Source organism: Neolamprologus brichardi, chromosome 7 (assembly GCF_056152115.1).
Source record: "Neolamprologus brichardi isolate AB-2024 chromosome 7, ASM5615211v1, whole genome shotgun sequence".
NCBI lineage: Eukaryota > Metazoa > Chordata > Actinopteri > Cichliformes > Cichlidae > Neolamprologus > Neolamprologus brichardi.
In genome coordinates, this window is record NC_142110.1 from 59,378,810 (window position 1) to 59,395,333 (window position 16,524).

At 38.5% G+C, this 16,524-nt stretch overlaps 1 protein-coding gene across 1 annotated transcript; it reads left to right on the plus strand.

Annotated features, from left to right (window-relative positions):
• The first annotated feature begins 4,790 nt into the window (after window positions 1-4,790).
• Window positions 4,791-15,524, plus strand: grk5 (G protein-coupled receptor kinase 5). The gene is made up of 16 exons (XM_006797325.3): window positions 4,791-4,957; window positions 5,561-5,641; window positions 5,736-5,848; window positions 7,004-7,081; window positions 7,226-7,323; window positions 8,091-8,183; window positions 8,333-8,396; window positions 8,756-8,896; window positions 11,101-11,291; window positions 11,369-11,406; window positions 11,895-11,984; window positions 13,920-14,128; window positions 14,358-14,495; window positions 14,840-14,977; window positions 15,057-15,188; window positions 15,271-15,524. Exons 1-16 carry the CDS (start codon window positions 4,903-4,905, stop codon window positions 15,427-15,429), a joined length of 1,818 nt encoding a protein of 605 aa, XP_006797388.1. The 5' UTR covers window positions 4,791-4,902; the 3' UTR covers window positions 15,430-15,524.
• Window positions 15,525-16,524: the final 1,000 nt, after the last annotated feature.

Sequence of the window (16,524 nt, forward strand, 5' to 3'; positions counted from 1 at the left end):
AAGCTCCCGTCATATACATGGGGCCCAAGAAAGGGGCACAGCACCAGCTGTGATTGGGCAGTCATTCGGAACTATAAAACCAGGCTGGACTGACTACGAGAAACCCCTTTACTTAGTGCATCGCAGCTGCATTGTCATTGCTGAAATGTGTCCAACTGATTGATTTCTTTAATGACCATAATTCTCTGTGATTCTTTCAGTTTGATTAAGACCTCGCAGTTTGCTGTCCATGTTGATTACATTTTATTTTTCTCCTCAGTCTTCTTATATGGATGTAGTCACAGCATAAAGACACCCTGTGCTTCTGATTTTCAGCCAAAACTTGGACTTTTTTTTTTGTTAATTGGTCTTCATGGGTAAAGTCATTGGACCAGGCTGATTCATTAGAACAATGTAAATCTAATCATAATCATCACACTCAGGGTTACTCACAAGGTCAGGTATTCTGCACAGGAAGGTACAAAAGGAAACTGCAGTCCCAAAAAGCTAAAGCATGACAAATGTGTATTTATTGAGTAGCCAGTACCACTAAACTGGTTGGGTCTAGTGTGATTTCCACTAACTGAACTAGTAGGCGGAGGGAGGATGAAGACCTCTCTTTAAAACACAAGGCATACACATGCATGCACACACACACACTGACTGAGGGAGGACTTAGAGGACCATGACATTGGCATCTTTTTAAAATTTGAATGGTGTCTGTAGCTGAAAGTATATGGAAGTGGAGTTGAAAGGGGAAGGGGGAGAAGGGGAACCTCATGATGTTTGATTGGTTTTTATAGGCTGAATTAAGTTGAAGTAGATACACGGCAAAAAAGGTAAGGCACAAGATTTGGGTCACAACACCGAATGCTAAATCAGCTTTCACTACAATAGAAATAACATAATTTTTAGATTTCAAAAACTTTATTGAACCCAAACGTTTGGAGCAGCAGGTAATCACAGGGATGCATGCATCACAGAAGAGGATTTTACTAAGGGAGGAGAACAAAATAACTTTTATGAAGCCAGAAGAATGAGTTTGGATGATTTGGGCAGCTGAAGAAGTGGCAGTGAAAGGTAATGGCTTACTTAAAAACAGGGAAGAATGGATCAAAGTGGGAGGCTGCTAGAAAAGTGTGCTACAATCTGTCCAGTTTAATTTTTTCCAGGGTCCACAAGGTGAGTCCAGGGGGGTAGGCAGGGTGGCTGAGAACAATACAGGTAAGGACAGGCACAAGCCACAATGTAGAGAAAGCCAGTGTTGAGAAACCAGGTGAGTGAAACAGGTAAGTATTAGATTCTTATCCCAGGATATTAATGGTCTGAAGCTCAAGTGCATGTGTCCAAAAATAAAATAAATAAATAAATAAAACACAGCGCTTCAGAAGTACTGTATCCAGGGTTGGTTCACCTGACCAGAGTCACATGGTCAGAGACATCCAAAGCTTGATTTGGTGCATTACTGCTTCAGTACCCGATTCAGGGGTTTATAAGAAAGTCAATCATGGGAGCAATTTGTAGTGTTTTTGGTGGTGATTGTGTGCAAGACATAGCAAACCAGTCTGCACCATACTGAGAGTCATGGAGCCAGCGAGGAAGAGAAGACACTCTGCGTATTCCTAAATATGTGTTATGTTTTTATTTTACTAGTTCATTAGCAATTCTACACCCAGGGCAGAAGCTTACATCAAAAACACATTATATAAGTTATAATGTATTATATATAAATGTACCTGTCCACTGCTTAATTGCATACCCACATGGAAGTAGGGACAGGTTGTTCATTTTAATTTGTAGATTCAAGTTGCTCTTTATATTTTTGGCCACCAGATGCCACCAAAAAACACTGCATTGAAAAGCTTTGCGTGATGAACCTTTTACAACACAAGCTTCAATGCTTCAGGACGCTTAATTTGGCCCAGGGCAAATTAAACTGGCAACAGGGAAACAAGGTTAACGCAGAAGAGTAAAAATGCCACAATAGCAACACAGAGAATCAATTTACCACCAGAAAGTAGCAGCACAACTAATGGAGGGCTTAAGGTCACCTGATCCAGCCTTACTTTTAAGCTTTACCAAAAGAAAGTTGGAAGCTTAATATTAAAAGTAAACAGGGGTGGAGTTGTTACTCAAAGAAAGTAATGTATTATGCATTACTTGTTATTTTCTTAAAAGTAACACAGTATGTAACTCTATTACTTGCCAGAAAGTCCTTTGTTATATTATTTGTTACTATATTAATAATAACAAAGTAATATAACAATTCACTGAGTGTTTCTTCTTCGCTCACCTTATTTCACTGTTTATATGTTTATAAACAACTTTCCATTTAATCATTAGTTTTATTAATCACTGGTTTTCTTCCACAGCGTGGCTTTTTTCCCAGTCTTCCTCTCCTCACCCCCAACCAATCACAGCACACGGCTTCCCATCTGTGTGCAAGGTTGGTAGTGGCTGTACCAGTCTTGAGTTTTATATTTTTTTTGAAAATTAAAAATGGGCTTATTTAAAGCTAATTATCTTCTCTATTATCTCTCTGGTTGTGTAACCCAAAGAAAGTTTGATAAAGCAGAATGAGAGCAGCTAGGCTATTTTAAGCCTATAGAATAGAATAGAATAGAATTCAACTTTATTGTCATTGCACATGTCACAGGTACAAGGCAACGAAATGCAGTTTGCATCCATCCAGAAGTGCTTTAGCCATAATATAGATATATTACAAAATATATCAGCAATAATATAGATTTATAGATATATTACACAAATGGGTCTGTTATAAGGCGGCACGGTGGTTAGCACTGTTGCCGCACAGCAAGAAGGTCCTGAGTTCAATTCCACCATCAGGCCGGGGCCTTTCTGTGTGGAGTTTGCATGTTCTCCCCGTGTTTGCGTGGGTTCCCTCCGGGTACTCCGGCTTCCTCCCACCGTCCAAAGACATGCAGCTTGTGGGGATAGGTTAATTGGATAACCCAAATTGTCACTAGGTGTGAATGTGCAAATGAATGTGAGTGCGAATGGTTGTCTGTCCCTGTGTGTTGGCCCTGCGACAGACTGGCGACCTGTCCAGGGTGTACCCTGCCTCTCGCCCTATGACAGCTGGGATAGGCTCCAGCGCCCCCCGCGACCCTAAAAAGGATAAGCGGAAGCAAATGGATGGATGGATGGGTCTGTTATAGGTATAAGGGTACAAAATATGGGTCTATTATGGGTATGTTACAATGTACACGGTATGAAGGTATGTTTTGAATATGCTATAACTATAAGTATGTACAGGCTGTAGTGGGTGTACAAGCTATGTACAGGTTATGAACATGATATAAATATGAAAACTATACAGAAATATGAAATATGAAACTATACAGAAATATGAACTGTGCAATTTATAAACAGTTGTAAACAGTTGTAGAATTATAATTATCGTATTGTACAGAATGATTGTCTATACAGCATATACAGTAGTGCAGTTATGATAAGTGAAATATGTGGATAATTTCTACAGAGGCTATGTAAAGTGCTAGTGGTTGTGAGTGGTGGTTCAGTCCATGTTATTATTGTGTGTATGAGGGTACAGTTGTCCATTTGTTTGTTTTTGTGGTGTATGTGGTATGTGGTGTCCTTCTAAAAATGATAAATGTAAACTACATAGTAGATGCACTGGTCCTTATATAACACTTCTTCTATTTAACATGACAATTCAAAAGACTTAATACAATACGCTTCATTCACACAAGCACTGCTTTTCTTCCACACTCCAATGGATGCAAGTTGGGGTTGGTATCTTGTCCAAGAATATTTGGCATGCAGACTAGAGCAGCCAGGGATCAAACCACCAAACTTTCAATTAGTAGAGGACCTGCTGTACATGCTGAGGTATAGCCACCCCTGTGCCTCAGGAGGCCAGTATTAAGCCACTGGGTGTCACCTCTGTCAGTGCGCCCCAGGGTGGCTGTGGCTATATGTAGCTTGCCATCACCAGTGTGTGAATGTGTGCGTGAATGGGTGGATGACTGAATGTGTAAAGCGCTTTGGGGTCCTTAGGGACTAGTAAAGCGCTATACAAATACAGGCCATTTACCATTTACCACTTTGTGTATATGACCTGTTAGTTATATTCTAGTTAGTTATATACAAATGGAGATTGGGATGTCTTCAAGTGACTGAACATTAGCTTTATAGATGTGTGTTAAGTGAATCTTTCAGTTTCTAGTTTTATGATGTTATTGCATCATGCTCATACAGTTTATGTATGCGATTTGTTAACCAAACTTGCAAGTGTTAGCTGATAAGTTCAACTTTGGTCAAAATAGGGTTTTGAACATGAAATGGGAGTAACTTCAGAACTGAAAAGTAGTCCAAAACCAATTAAATTCTGATTACCTGTTGATCCCTTTCAACATGTAAATTAATAAAAAAAAAAATTGTATGTAATTTGTACAGTATATATATATATTTTTTTTCTTTCTTATTTTCTTTTCTAAATGTAATTGTATATTGTTCACATGTTGAAATAAGTTACCAATCAATCAATCAATCAATCAATCAAGAATGGTCAATATTTAGAAACTCTTTTCTAATAACTCTTTCTTTCTGTCTGCTTTGCTTTTGTTGCAAACCCATCACCTCTCTACAGTTTTCGATTTATTTGTATGCTCTTTACACCTGTGTTTTGTCCCTCCTCTCTTACTTAGGGCGTGTCCTGTGCTTGGAGTGCACTGTCATACATTAAGTATCCCACATTCTTTAGTGACTCACAGGTGCTGCAGGTTAGACAACACGACTTGCTATTTCAGCAGCCTGTAATATAATAGTTGCCATTTACTGTGCCTGCTGAGAAGTTGTATTTTTACTTTTGTGCATGAAGGCTGGATACTGTGCAGTACTTAACTAAAGGTAACTTGTAGTGCAAAGGCACAGTGCTACATGGAAACCATCGAAAGCATTGCGGCAAATACTGCTCTTGTTAGAGCCAGAGAAGGTAAGAACTTTCTATATCCAGAAAGTTTATGTGAGAAGATGACATGCTAAAATGCTGACAATTTTTGACTTATGTCTCAATGTGGGACATGACCTCCATCAGAAGTAGTGCTTATATGGGTTATCTCAGGACACTGATTTTTCAGTCACAGTGTGGAAGAATGATGTATGATGAACCTGATCAATGATGAGTTTTAAGACTGTTTTTTTTACTCACCAGTTCAGTTTAGTATAAATCAGTTTATCAATTTTAGCATTTCTGAATAAAGTGAAATTCTCTCTGAAGGCAACATAAATTTATTTGCTGTTACTTGAGACATGAAATAAATTTGGAGTGTGGAAATTGAGACGCAAACTATGAGTGATAGTGTGTAAAGTACGTTGCAGAGTAATGTGGTTCCACAGGCTTTGTTTAATTTGTTCCTGGAGCTATTTATAGTTAACTCACTGTTGTCAAACAAGCTATTGTCTGAAACCTGAAGGACTAGGCATGCTGATTGACATCTCAGTCTGAGTTATTCAATATGTCAGCACTTTGGTTATATGCATGTATGCATATTCACAACACTAAAGAACTCCTTTTCTGTGTCCCCGCTGTCTGTAGGTGGAGGAAGGAGCTGGAAATGGAAAGAAATGCTTCGCTTTCCTAACATTAGCCAGTGCAAAGACCTGGCCATGAACATAGGTGTGTATCTGCAAGTGTGTTTCATCAGTGTGAACAAGTTCTGGTTCTTTGTGAGATTTCACACCATATATTTTATTTTATATTTCTCCATTAGAACGAGACTACTATAGTCTATGTGTGAAGGAGCCTATTGGCAAGAAACTGTTTCAGCTCTTCTGTCGGAGTCGGCCTGATCTGCAGAACTACATTTCCCTCCAGGATGCTTTGGTACAAACTGTGAAAAATTCTTTTACTGGAATTTGAGTCCTGAAAAATATTGAAAATAATGGCACTTAAATATCAGTAATTATTTCAGAAGCTATAGTTGCATTGCTCTTGTGTGTTTTAAGTAATGACATTGCAGTGCAGTGCGCTTTTTAAAAATATTAAACGAGAGATAAGAGATTAAGAGCAAAACAAATGTGAAACTAACATGAAGAACATTAGAAAACTGAGAACTGAAAATATACTTGAAGAATTACACCATAACACATATAATATAACATCAAAATAATCTATAGCATGTTGGAATTTCCATCTGTTATTTTTTCATTTCATTTCATTTCTTTCTTTCTTGATTACTGATGGACAATGGTGCATGAGACACTGCGGCATTATTAAATGATAAGAAAAAAAAAACATCAGCCAAATTTAACTCTGGTATATTCATATTGAGTAAAAAAAAAAAAACTTTAAATACATACATACATACAACTTTAAATACATTATTTTGGACTTCAGTGCACAAGAAGGTGACTCTTGTAGATACAACAGCTCATATAACCTTGTATCCTGTGCAGAAAAAAAGTGTTACTGGACAGGTAGTATCTAATGAGCCTGACCCTCAAAACACTCAAAGCACCAGCTTTAAGCAGCAGCTAATTGCCTTATCAAGTGGCTAACCACTGCAACACTGGCAAATGTTTCAAAACAAACAAACAAACAAAAAACCCTAATATTTTTACCGTTACTTCAACTGCATCCAGGATGCAGTAGGTAGTCTCAAAGGCAATATTAAACCTGAGAAATTAGATGAGAAGTGTGCTTCTCTAAAACATTTTAACCGCCCGAGTTTACACAACATTTTGTTAACAATAAATTATTCATTGACACAAGATCTTTTTAAGTTTATTGCACGACTTACAGATTGTGAATGAGCTAAACCATTTAATTTACTGGTGATTTGCTTCATGTGTGAGCATCTGTATGTCTGATCACTTAAACATTTTGCAGTAAATTGCTCAAATCACTTCAGAAAAACTGACATCAGACCTTCTGTCTGATACTAGATTTTACTGTCTAAACCCTTTGAAGAACTAACCTGTACATATAGACTCTGCATCTACATATGCAAACAATCTTAATACCTATTTTCTTCTTCAGGACGACTTTGACATTCAGTCAGATGACAAAAGGAAAGAGTCTGGGAACAGGATCATCCAGAGATTCCTCATGAAGCAGGTGTGACAATATTTGTGGAAAACATGGTTGATAGTTTACAACCGCGGATATTTTTGTTTCATTATTTTCTCCTCTGAAGTTTGAAACAAGAATTCTTATATCATGCTACACATCACTTTATCCAAGTGTATCATGTTCCCTCAGTCCAGTGAGTGTGTGTCCATCCTACTGAGGCATGAAAGAAGCTGCAAACAGAGTCTGGAGCTCAATCCCTGTGGTGATGTCTTTCATGGCTGCAGGGAGTAAGTTATATCTCTCTGGTCTGCTTATAGATGGTGATGTTAAAAAAAGTTTGTAGGGGACTCAGTGCAGTCTAGAATACTTTGGTATACACAGGAATTCATAGTCGACTCAATGACTGCAAAGTGCCCAGGTCCTGTGGTTGCATTGGTGAAAAAGGTTATTTTCACCAATCTGGCATTATACACTGTGGCCAAATGTATTCAGTTTGGTTTTGTCTGTCCAAAGGACATTGTTCCAGAAGGTTTAGGGGTTTCAGATTTATCTTCAGCTATGCCATATTTTACTTAGAGAGAAGCAAGTTTCTCCTGGGAAGCAACACTTATTAGATCTTTTTCTAATTGTACTGTTGTAAATCTTTAACATTTAGCATGCTAACAGAGGCCTATAGAGTCTGAGATGTATTTTTTGTATGTTTTGTAATTTCTTTGAGTATTGCACAGTCAGATTTTGGTGTGAATTTTCTGGGACATCCATGCCCAAATCTTCCTCAAATCAAACACATCTGAATGCATCTAACCATAACACTGCACTATACTGACTGTATATAATTTTAACTACTGGCTTAACTGGAGTTTTGCTGGCCTGATGCGATGACTATTTTTCTAATTTTGCTAAATTACTGGGATATACACAGTAATATATACAGTATGTCCAGTAGCCAATAGAAGAACTGCTTTTCAGAATCAGTTCTCTAAAGTGTGGCACATGCTGTTGAAAACTGTTGACCAATGGAGCAGATGGAGTTCATCTTTCTTTTGTGGATTAGAGACCTACATAAATACCTCAGCAACGAGCCCTTCGCCCAGTACCAGGACAGCATGTTCTTTGCCCGCTTTCTACAATGGAAACAGTTGGAGAGGTCAGTAAATGTGTATGCCCAACAAAGGTATGAGACAAATTGTTTCATGGATCAGTGGTTAGCCAAGTAGCTGCTGTTTACAGTTCTTCTTAAAAAAATGTATTTACAAAAATATTTCAAATGAAAACAACATGTCTGTCTCTTTCAAGGCAGCCTATCACGAAGCACACATTTCGACAGTACAGACTACTGGGGAAAGGAGGGTTTGGAGCGGTATGTATGTTTTGGGATTCTACTCTAAGACACAGTGTTAGCATATTAGACACTTTATGGTATATGTTTTTGAGGTATGTCTTTACCCACGGTGTATCAAAATGAAGGTAGTTTTTTTATTTTTTATTTTACATACACACTTAGATATTCCCTTGGGGGAATTCATGGACTTAGACCTTCACAACACAGTTCTACACCTCTGTTACTCTTTATTTCCTTTACATATATTAGTATACTTTCACTTTGCAGCAACCTATTCTTTTTTGACATATTGAACAGCTCTGATACTGGCAACAGCATTAGATACAAATTTATCACAAGGGTGTTATTGTCTTACAATCCTGTTATTCTGTCTTGAGGTGTGGGCCTGTCAGGTGAGAGCCACAGGCAAGATGTATGCCTGCAAAAAGCTGGAAAAAACCCATGTAAAGAAGAGGAAAGGAGAGGACATGGCTCTCAATGAGAAAGAGATACTACAGGAACTGGACAGTCGCTTTGTGGTGAGACTGCTGTGCTCTTCAAATATTTGCCTCATTTTTTAATTTGTCAATTTTTTTTTTTACATTTTTACATTTACAAACTAGTTTTTGTTCATTGTGATTGTTTTCACATTGCCTTGTTCATTTTTTTTTAAATCAGTATGTTTGTTAACCAGTGTTATCTGTGTAAGCAAAGTTGGGTTATTCTTAAAAAGCAAATCCATGACCTACACTGTTACAATGGTTGATATTTCTTTCTTCTTTAAAATAAACATATACACTGTTATTGAGTTACACTGTGACTAAATTCAATTCACTTCAATTCAATTCAATTCTATTTTATTTATACAGCACCAAATCACAACAACAGTTGCCTCAAGGCACTTTAATATTGTATGGTAGACCCTACAATGATACATACACAGAAAAAAACAACAATCATATGGCCCCCTATGAGCAAGCACTTTGGCGACACTGGGAAGGAAAAACTCCATTTTAACAGCAAGAAACCTCCAGCAGACACAGGGAGGGGCGGCCATCTGCTGCGACTGGTTGGGGAGAGAGAGAGAAGACGGTAAATGGTAAATGGCCTGTATTTGTATAGTGCTTTACTAGTCCCTAAGGACCCCAAAGTGCTTTACACATCCAGTCACCCACCCATTCACACACACATTCACACACTGATGGCAAGCTACACCCACCCTGGGGTGCACCGATAGAGGCGAGGCTGCCGGACACTGGCGCCACCGGGCCCTCTGACCACCACCAGTAGGTGGGCAATGGGTCAAGTGTCTTGCCCAAGGACACAACGATCGAAACTGTCGGAGCCGGGGCTCAAACCGGCAACCTTCCGATTACAAGGCGAACTCCCAACTCTTGAGCCACGATCACCCCAGACGGGATAAAAGACATGCTGTGGAAGAGAGACAGAGATTAATAAAGCTTAAGCTCACACCGAACTAGACATTAATAAGCAGTTCAAAATAGTCTTTACAATTCCATCATAACTGACACTGTTTGAATGTTTGAACAAATCATTTAACAAAAATGATCTTTACTGAATGTTTATACAAGGTATTTTTACAGTGAAGAGAAGTTCATCCTGTGACACCGATAGGAAACCTGTATAGGGTATACCCCATCTTTCACCTTATCACAGTTGGGATAGGGATAATGGACATGAACTCTTCTCTATGTTTTATAAAAGACACAGAAGAGGTGGCTGTGACTCAGGAGGTAGAGCAGGTCAATTATTAACTGGAAGGTTGGTCGCTCCTGTCTGCATACTCACCTATCCTTGAGTGCTCAAGTTAGGCAGAAAAGTACCAGTCGATCTACTATTTATATATGCTTAATTCAAGACTCATCACATCATTCAACAGGTTTTATACATGTTCTGACACACATCCATCCATCAATTTTCTTCCATCCATCCATCCTCTTCTGCTTTTATCCACTACAGCGAGGCTGTAGCCTATCGCATCCATTACAGGATGAGAGGCTGGACTAACAGGGCTAACATTGAGGCAGACAACTATTCAGACTCATCATCATCTTTGAGCTGTGGAAGGAAGTCTGAGAACTCTAAGAGAACTCATGCAGATGAAGAGAGAACATGCAAACTATACACAGAAAGGCCTCGGACTGGATTCAAACCAAGGATTTTCTTGGTGCCACCATACCACGTCTCAGCAATATAGCTGAGTATAAAATAATCAGGGAAAGAACAAGTTCAAAAGCAACCTCGGTCAGACAGAATTCTGTTTATACTGATCTACTGATTCAGATGAATTTTGTGATCAAATAGTCTTATTTGCCTTTAGAATGATGTCAAGTTTTTATAATCAGTGAGCACAGCTCCATTTTTCTAAAATGTGTATTTGCAGTTTCTTTTAACCTCCTAAGACCGGAACTCTTCCATGGCACGCATTTTTAATTTCTCTTTGATATTTGGGCTGATTGGGACCCGATGAATGTAAAAACAAAGAATTACCAGATTTGACAGACTAAATAACCCAAAATGTGATGTCCACATATGTGGATGGTCCTAGGAGGTTAAGGATAATGTTTAATCCTTATGATTGGCTTTCTTTCATAGCGAGTGGTGTTCTACACTGAATTATACTGAATTGTTTCAAGTATTTTGTAAAAGCTGAATTTATAGTATTGCTGATGCCTTAGTGAGTTTTGTTTTCTTATTTTTGTTTTATTTTTCTATTGTTCAGGTGAATCTGGCATATGCTTATGAGACCAAGCACAATCTCTGTATGGTTTTGACCATGATGAACGGCGGTGACCTAGGGTTTCACATACATCGCATGGGGTCACCTGGTCTGACCAAAGACAGGGCACGTTTCTACGCTGCAGAAGTCTGCTGTGGTTTAATTCACCTCCACCAGAAGTCAATATTATACAGGTAAGTGTATTTCTACATGCATTAAATCACATCTCTACTAGTCGGGAAGAAGTTTTTAAATGCTGTGTTTCTTCTAGAGATTTGAAGCCAGAGAACATTCTCTTGGATGACAATGGTATGCGCAACTACAAAACAGTGTTTTTTTAATCATTCATGTACTATAAATAGCCTCAAATTTACTACAGTAACATCCAAGCAGATAGCATTCCAACATCCACACATAGCAAAAGCTGGCAGTTACTTTCTGGCTATTTTTAACTCTGAAAATAATCTGACTGTTTGAAATGCCACACATTTGCTTATGCAGCCTATCAGAAGCATCCACCTGCTCTCAAGAAAAATCTGTGTTGATTGTATTTTGACAGGGGTAAAAAAAAGAAAAGAAAAGTAGTTTGAGGAAGTAAAAAAACCTGTTATCTATTTATAGAAACTTCCACACCTGTTCCTTCATTCTTGGAATAAAAGCAACAGTTGTAGTTTCCCATTGCGTCAGCTGGAGAAAAGTGAAGCCTAACTTGACAGGGCAAAAGTGAAAGTATGTGAGAAAAATAATCTCAACATTCATGCCATTTCAGTTAATCTTACTTTTTTTGTTCCATTAAGGACACATCCGCATCTCTGACCTGGGTTTGGCTGTGAAGATGTCTGAGGGGAGTCTAGTACGAGGCAGGGTGGGCACACTGGGCTATATGGGTATGTATGGAACTTCTACAGACCCACATAAATCACTAGATTATATGAGTGTGTTGGAAAACAAAGCAATTTATTTTTATGATTGTATGACTTTTATCCATACCTCTCAGTGGTGCTTACTGGCCTGCACACAGATGGATGGACTGCTTAAGTACTTACATAGAGTTTATCTATGTAAGTTTATCCATCACAAAGTCACTAATTGAAATTTAAGTTTATGATGCAGTTTGCATTGTGCTGGGAGCCGGTGATTTGTAGACCTGATTGTTTGTTTTAACACATCAGAAAAACAACAGAAACAAAAAATCAAACAACTGTCAATAAAATCAAAGCAAAACAAATGGTGATTTTGCTATTTTCTAAGGAACTTTGAAAGAAAGGAATTGGAATGGAAAGTTTCTTGAAGATGTTTCACCTCTCATCCAAAAACCGTCTTCAGTTCTAAAACCAAATGAGTCCCAGGTTTCTAAATCCTTGTGGGGCTTGTCACTAAAAGGGTTGTTGACCCACTATTAATTGTGTCACATGAGCCAAGGTGAGAAAAAGGCGTGGATCATGATCAGCAGAGGTTTTGAGAGAAACTAATGTGATACCTTGGCTCACTCTATTAACCTGAGGTTAATAGAAACCTGAGGCACCTGGGAATAGATCTTAAAATTGCATTGTATATGACTGACAGTTGGTGTCACAAGCCACCCCCTCTATTCAATGATGGTCATTCACAGTGAACATGGCATCTTTTACTCCTCTTTCAAACAATCTGTCTTCTCAGTTCAGAATATGAAAATTGGCATCCTCAAAAGATTGACCTTTAACCTTTAGGTGCAGATCTTTAGCTGGTCTTGTCCTGCTATGTTGTGCCATGCATTGATAGGATGGCTGTTTGGTGTCTCCAATGTAGAATCTCTGAATTCTTGTATTGTAATAGTTTAAAACTTTCAAATTACCTGATGCTGTCAACTGGATGGGAAGAAAGAACCTATTATGACTTTATGTCTACAGTGCTTTCAGAAAATGTTCACAGTGGTTCACTTGTTCCACATTTGTTATGTTACAGCCTATTTCCAAAACTGATTAAATTCATTTGTTTCACCTCTACACACAATACCACATATTGACAAAGTGAAAAAATTAGCTTGAATTTTTTATTTTTATTTTTTTTAGCAATTTTATTAAAAAACAAAACAAAACAAAACTGTAACTTAACTACCCACAGACTTTGCCATAAGACTCCAAAGTGAGTTGCATCCTGGTGCACTGGTCAGATGTTTCTATGACTTGATTGGACTCCACCTGTGGTAAAGTTACTGGGACATGAAGCCATGATGTCCAAGGAATTGTCTGTAGACCTCAGAGACAGGATTGTATTGAGGCACAGATCTGGGGAAAGGTACAGAAAGATTTCAGCAGTATTTAAGTTCCCAATGAGCACAACAGTCTCCATCATGACGTAAAAGGAAGAAGTGTGGAAGCACTCCAGCCAATCTGATCTAAATTGAGGTAGAAGGGTCTTAGTCAGTGAACTGACCAAGAAGCCAATGTTCACTCTGGCAGAGCTCCAGCATTGCACTGTGGAAAGAGGAGAACCTCCCAAAAGGATAATCATTTCTGCAGAACTTTCAGACAATGAGAAATAAAACTCTGGCCTGATGAAACAAAGATTGAAATCTTTAATTTGAAGTGTCATGTTTGGAGGAAACTAGGCACCAATGATCCCCTGACCAATGCAATTGCTACAGGGAAGCATGGTGGTGGCAGCATCATTCTCTGGGGTTGTTTTTCAGGAGCAGGAACTACAAGACTAGTCAGGGTTTGGTTTTTAATAATTTTCACGACATGGAAATATAGACTGACAGAGTACACAAGAATGTTGCCTTGGCAATAAGTAACAGCAGCAAAGCATAAAAAGATTATTCGTTTGCATTCCCATTTCAGCTCCTGAGGTGATCGGCTATGAGCGTTATGGAATGAGTGTGGACTGGTGGGGCCTCGGGTGTCTGATTTATGAAATGACTGCAGGTCGGCCCCCTTTCAGGGCCAAAGGAGAAAAGCCTAAATCCTCAGAAATGGAGAGAAGGATTCAGAATGAACATGAAGAATATGGCAACCAGTTCAGCAAGGAGACAAAAGACATCTGCTCCTTAGTGAGTTCTTCAAAATGAAACTATTTTTATTTCAGCATGCACAGAAGATGTTCTTTCATCTACATCATACCTTTATTCCCTGATGTATGTCAGATTGTTTATTATTTAACCAGATTGTTAAGACACGGTACAACAATTTCCAAAAGCCAAGTCACATTCTAATAGGATAGGTTCAGGGTTGCTTACACCTTCTCAAGCAATGAGAACACCTTTCTTTCCACTATTGTAGCTGCTGACCAAGGACCCCACAAAGAGACTGGGCTCCCAGAAGTCTGGGGGAAAAGATGTAAAATCTCATCCTTTCTTCCAAGAGATCAACTTTCGGATGCTGGAGGCAGGATGCGTTGACCCTCCATTTAAACCTGATGTAAGTACCCAAATGAGATATCTATATCTATAGATTGATAGAGACAGTTATCTAGATAGCTAGATATGTATGTATATGTGTGTGTGTGTATGAATTTGAATTTTGAATATGTATACATACATACATACATACATACATACATGATTACATTTATGTATTTAAATTGGATTCCATTTAGCTGGATGTAGTGTTTTCAATGTAAGAAACATCTTGTCAAGTGACTTTGGTTTTTAAAGAGTATGTAAAGTACTTAAATAAAAACTGATCAAATGTAGAAGTGTTCATTTTAACAATCTTAAAGCCGTTTAAATTTGTACTCACTGCATGTGGTCTTTTATTTTTAGCCCAGTCAGGTGTACTGCACTGATGTACAGGACATAGAAGAATTTTCTACAGTGAAAGGAGTCCATTTTGACCAGACTGACATCTTCTTCTACTCCCAGTTCAACACAGGAAGCAATTCCATAATTTGGCAAAATGAGGCAAGTTCTAGGTTACATTACCAGGGTTAATCCAGACAAGAGCTTCAAACCTCACCTTCCTTCTCTGTCTTCCATGTAGCTAATAGAAACGGGATGTTTTGAAGAACTGAATGTTTTTGGCCCTAAGGGATCTGCATCTCCAGATCTCATCTGGTCCCAGGCCCCAGAGAGCCCCAAACGCAGCCTGCTGCGCCGAATCTTTCGCAAAAACGTAAGGACATGAAATACATTCTGTCAAAATGTGTGCGCTTTGTGGAAAGTTGAAGATATCTTTCCTCTTTTCACTCAAACAGCATCATTCAGATTCTGACGAAAGCAGAGAGAACCTGTTGTCCAGTGAGGGCTACAGCACATCAGGAATACATAACTCTGCCCTGAATCCCAGGAAAGTCTACAACAAAGACACCAAAAAACAACAAGTCATTGTAGCATCAAAGGGTTCTTCCCTTTAAATCGCAGCACAGCAGGCATTTGTGTTTTCATTGTCTTCCTTACACCTAATCTGTATTAGCATTTTCTGCTTCTCTCAGGTAAAACAAATGAATAATTTTACACCATCCCAACTTTTTAAAAGTACTTGAATTTTTAAACAAGTGTACTAGTATATATAGTATATAGTACTAGTATTTTTTTTTAACAATTCCAATATAAGAAATGTCATCTGAATAATAAATTATGTGGAATTATCTGGATTAAATGGGTCATCTGGACGTCCAGACGTGTTCAGACCTTTTGGGATTTCTTTACCTGGATGGAGCATGCATCAAGACATTAACTTGTAATAATTTTTAAATTAAAAAAGCAAGCTTGAACCAGATATTTGGCATAAACATAAAAACTCAAAGCCGAGTCAGCAGTTAAGCAAGGTTCCTGGTAGAAGTAAAGAGGCAAGGGGGACCTACTGTTATCTCAGGTATATTTCAGGGACACAAATGAAGATTTAGGTTGGGGAAAATTGTCAGCCATCCAACTTTTAATAGAGTCTAAGCATCTATTTGGATGCCTTTAGAAAAATCTTGGAGCTTAAAAGAGATATTTAATTAGATGTCATGTTCAGCACAATTTGAGCACCTTTAAGGGCATGTCTTATCTCTGCTAAGAAGAGGGGAAGATATAACAGAAACAATAAAGGCTCCAAAATAGAAAGGCCAACTAACTAGGTAGCACTTTTCACAGAGTAATGCCCAACGTATCCAAGCAGGGACGTGTGAGAAAAACTCCCCCGCAGGGGCAAATGGTCTGAGCATAGTTAACCAGAAACGCTTGCTTGCTAACCAGGCCTCGTTTCCACAACAGGCTGAGTTTCACATGGACGCCTACTCTATTCTGTTCTACTCTACAGTGGGAGTGGGACAAACTGCAGCCGTCCGCATCAAAGCTAAATACCAGGGCTATCATTGTGGAAGTTTACTAGCTGCCACTTTGCTCTCTCTGGATGTTTTTTTTCCTAATGGCACAATTAGCTACTGGCAGCACTAAGTGTTTGGTTAGCTTAGACAACTATGCTCAGCTTAAACTGGTTTGGCAATGGATTATGGACACAGAAC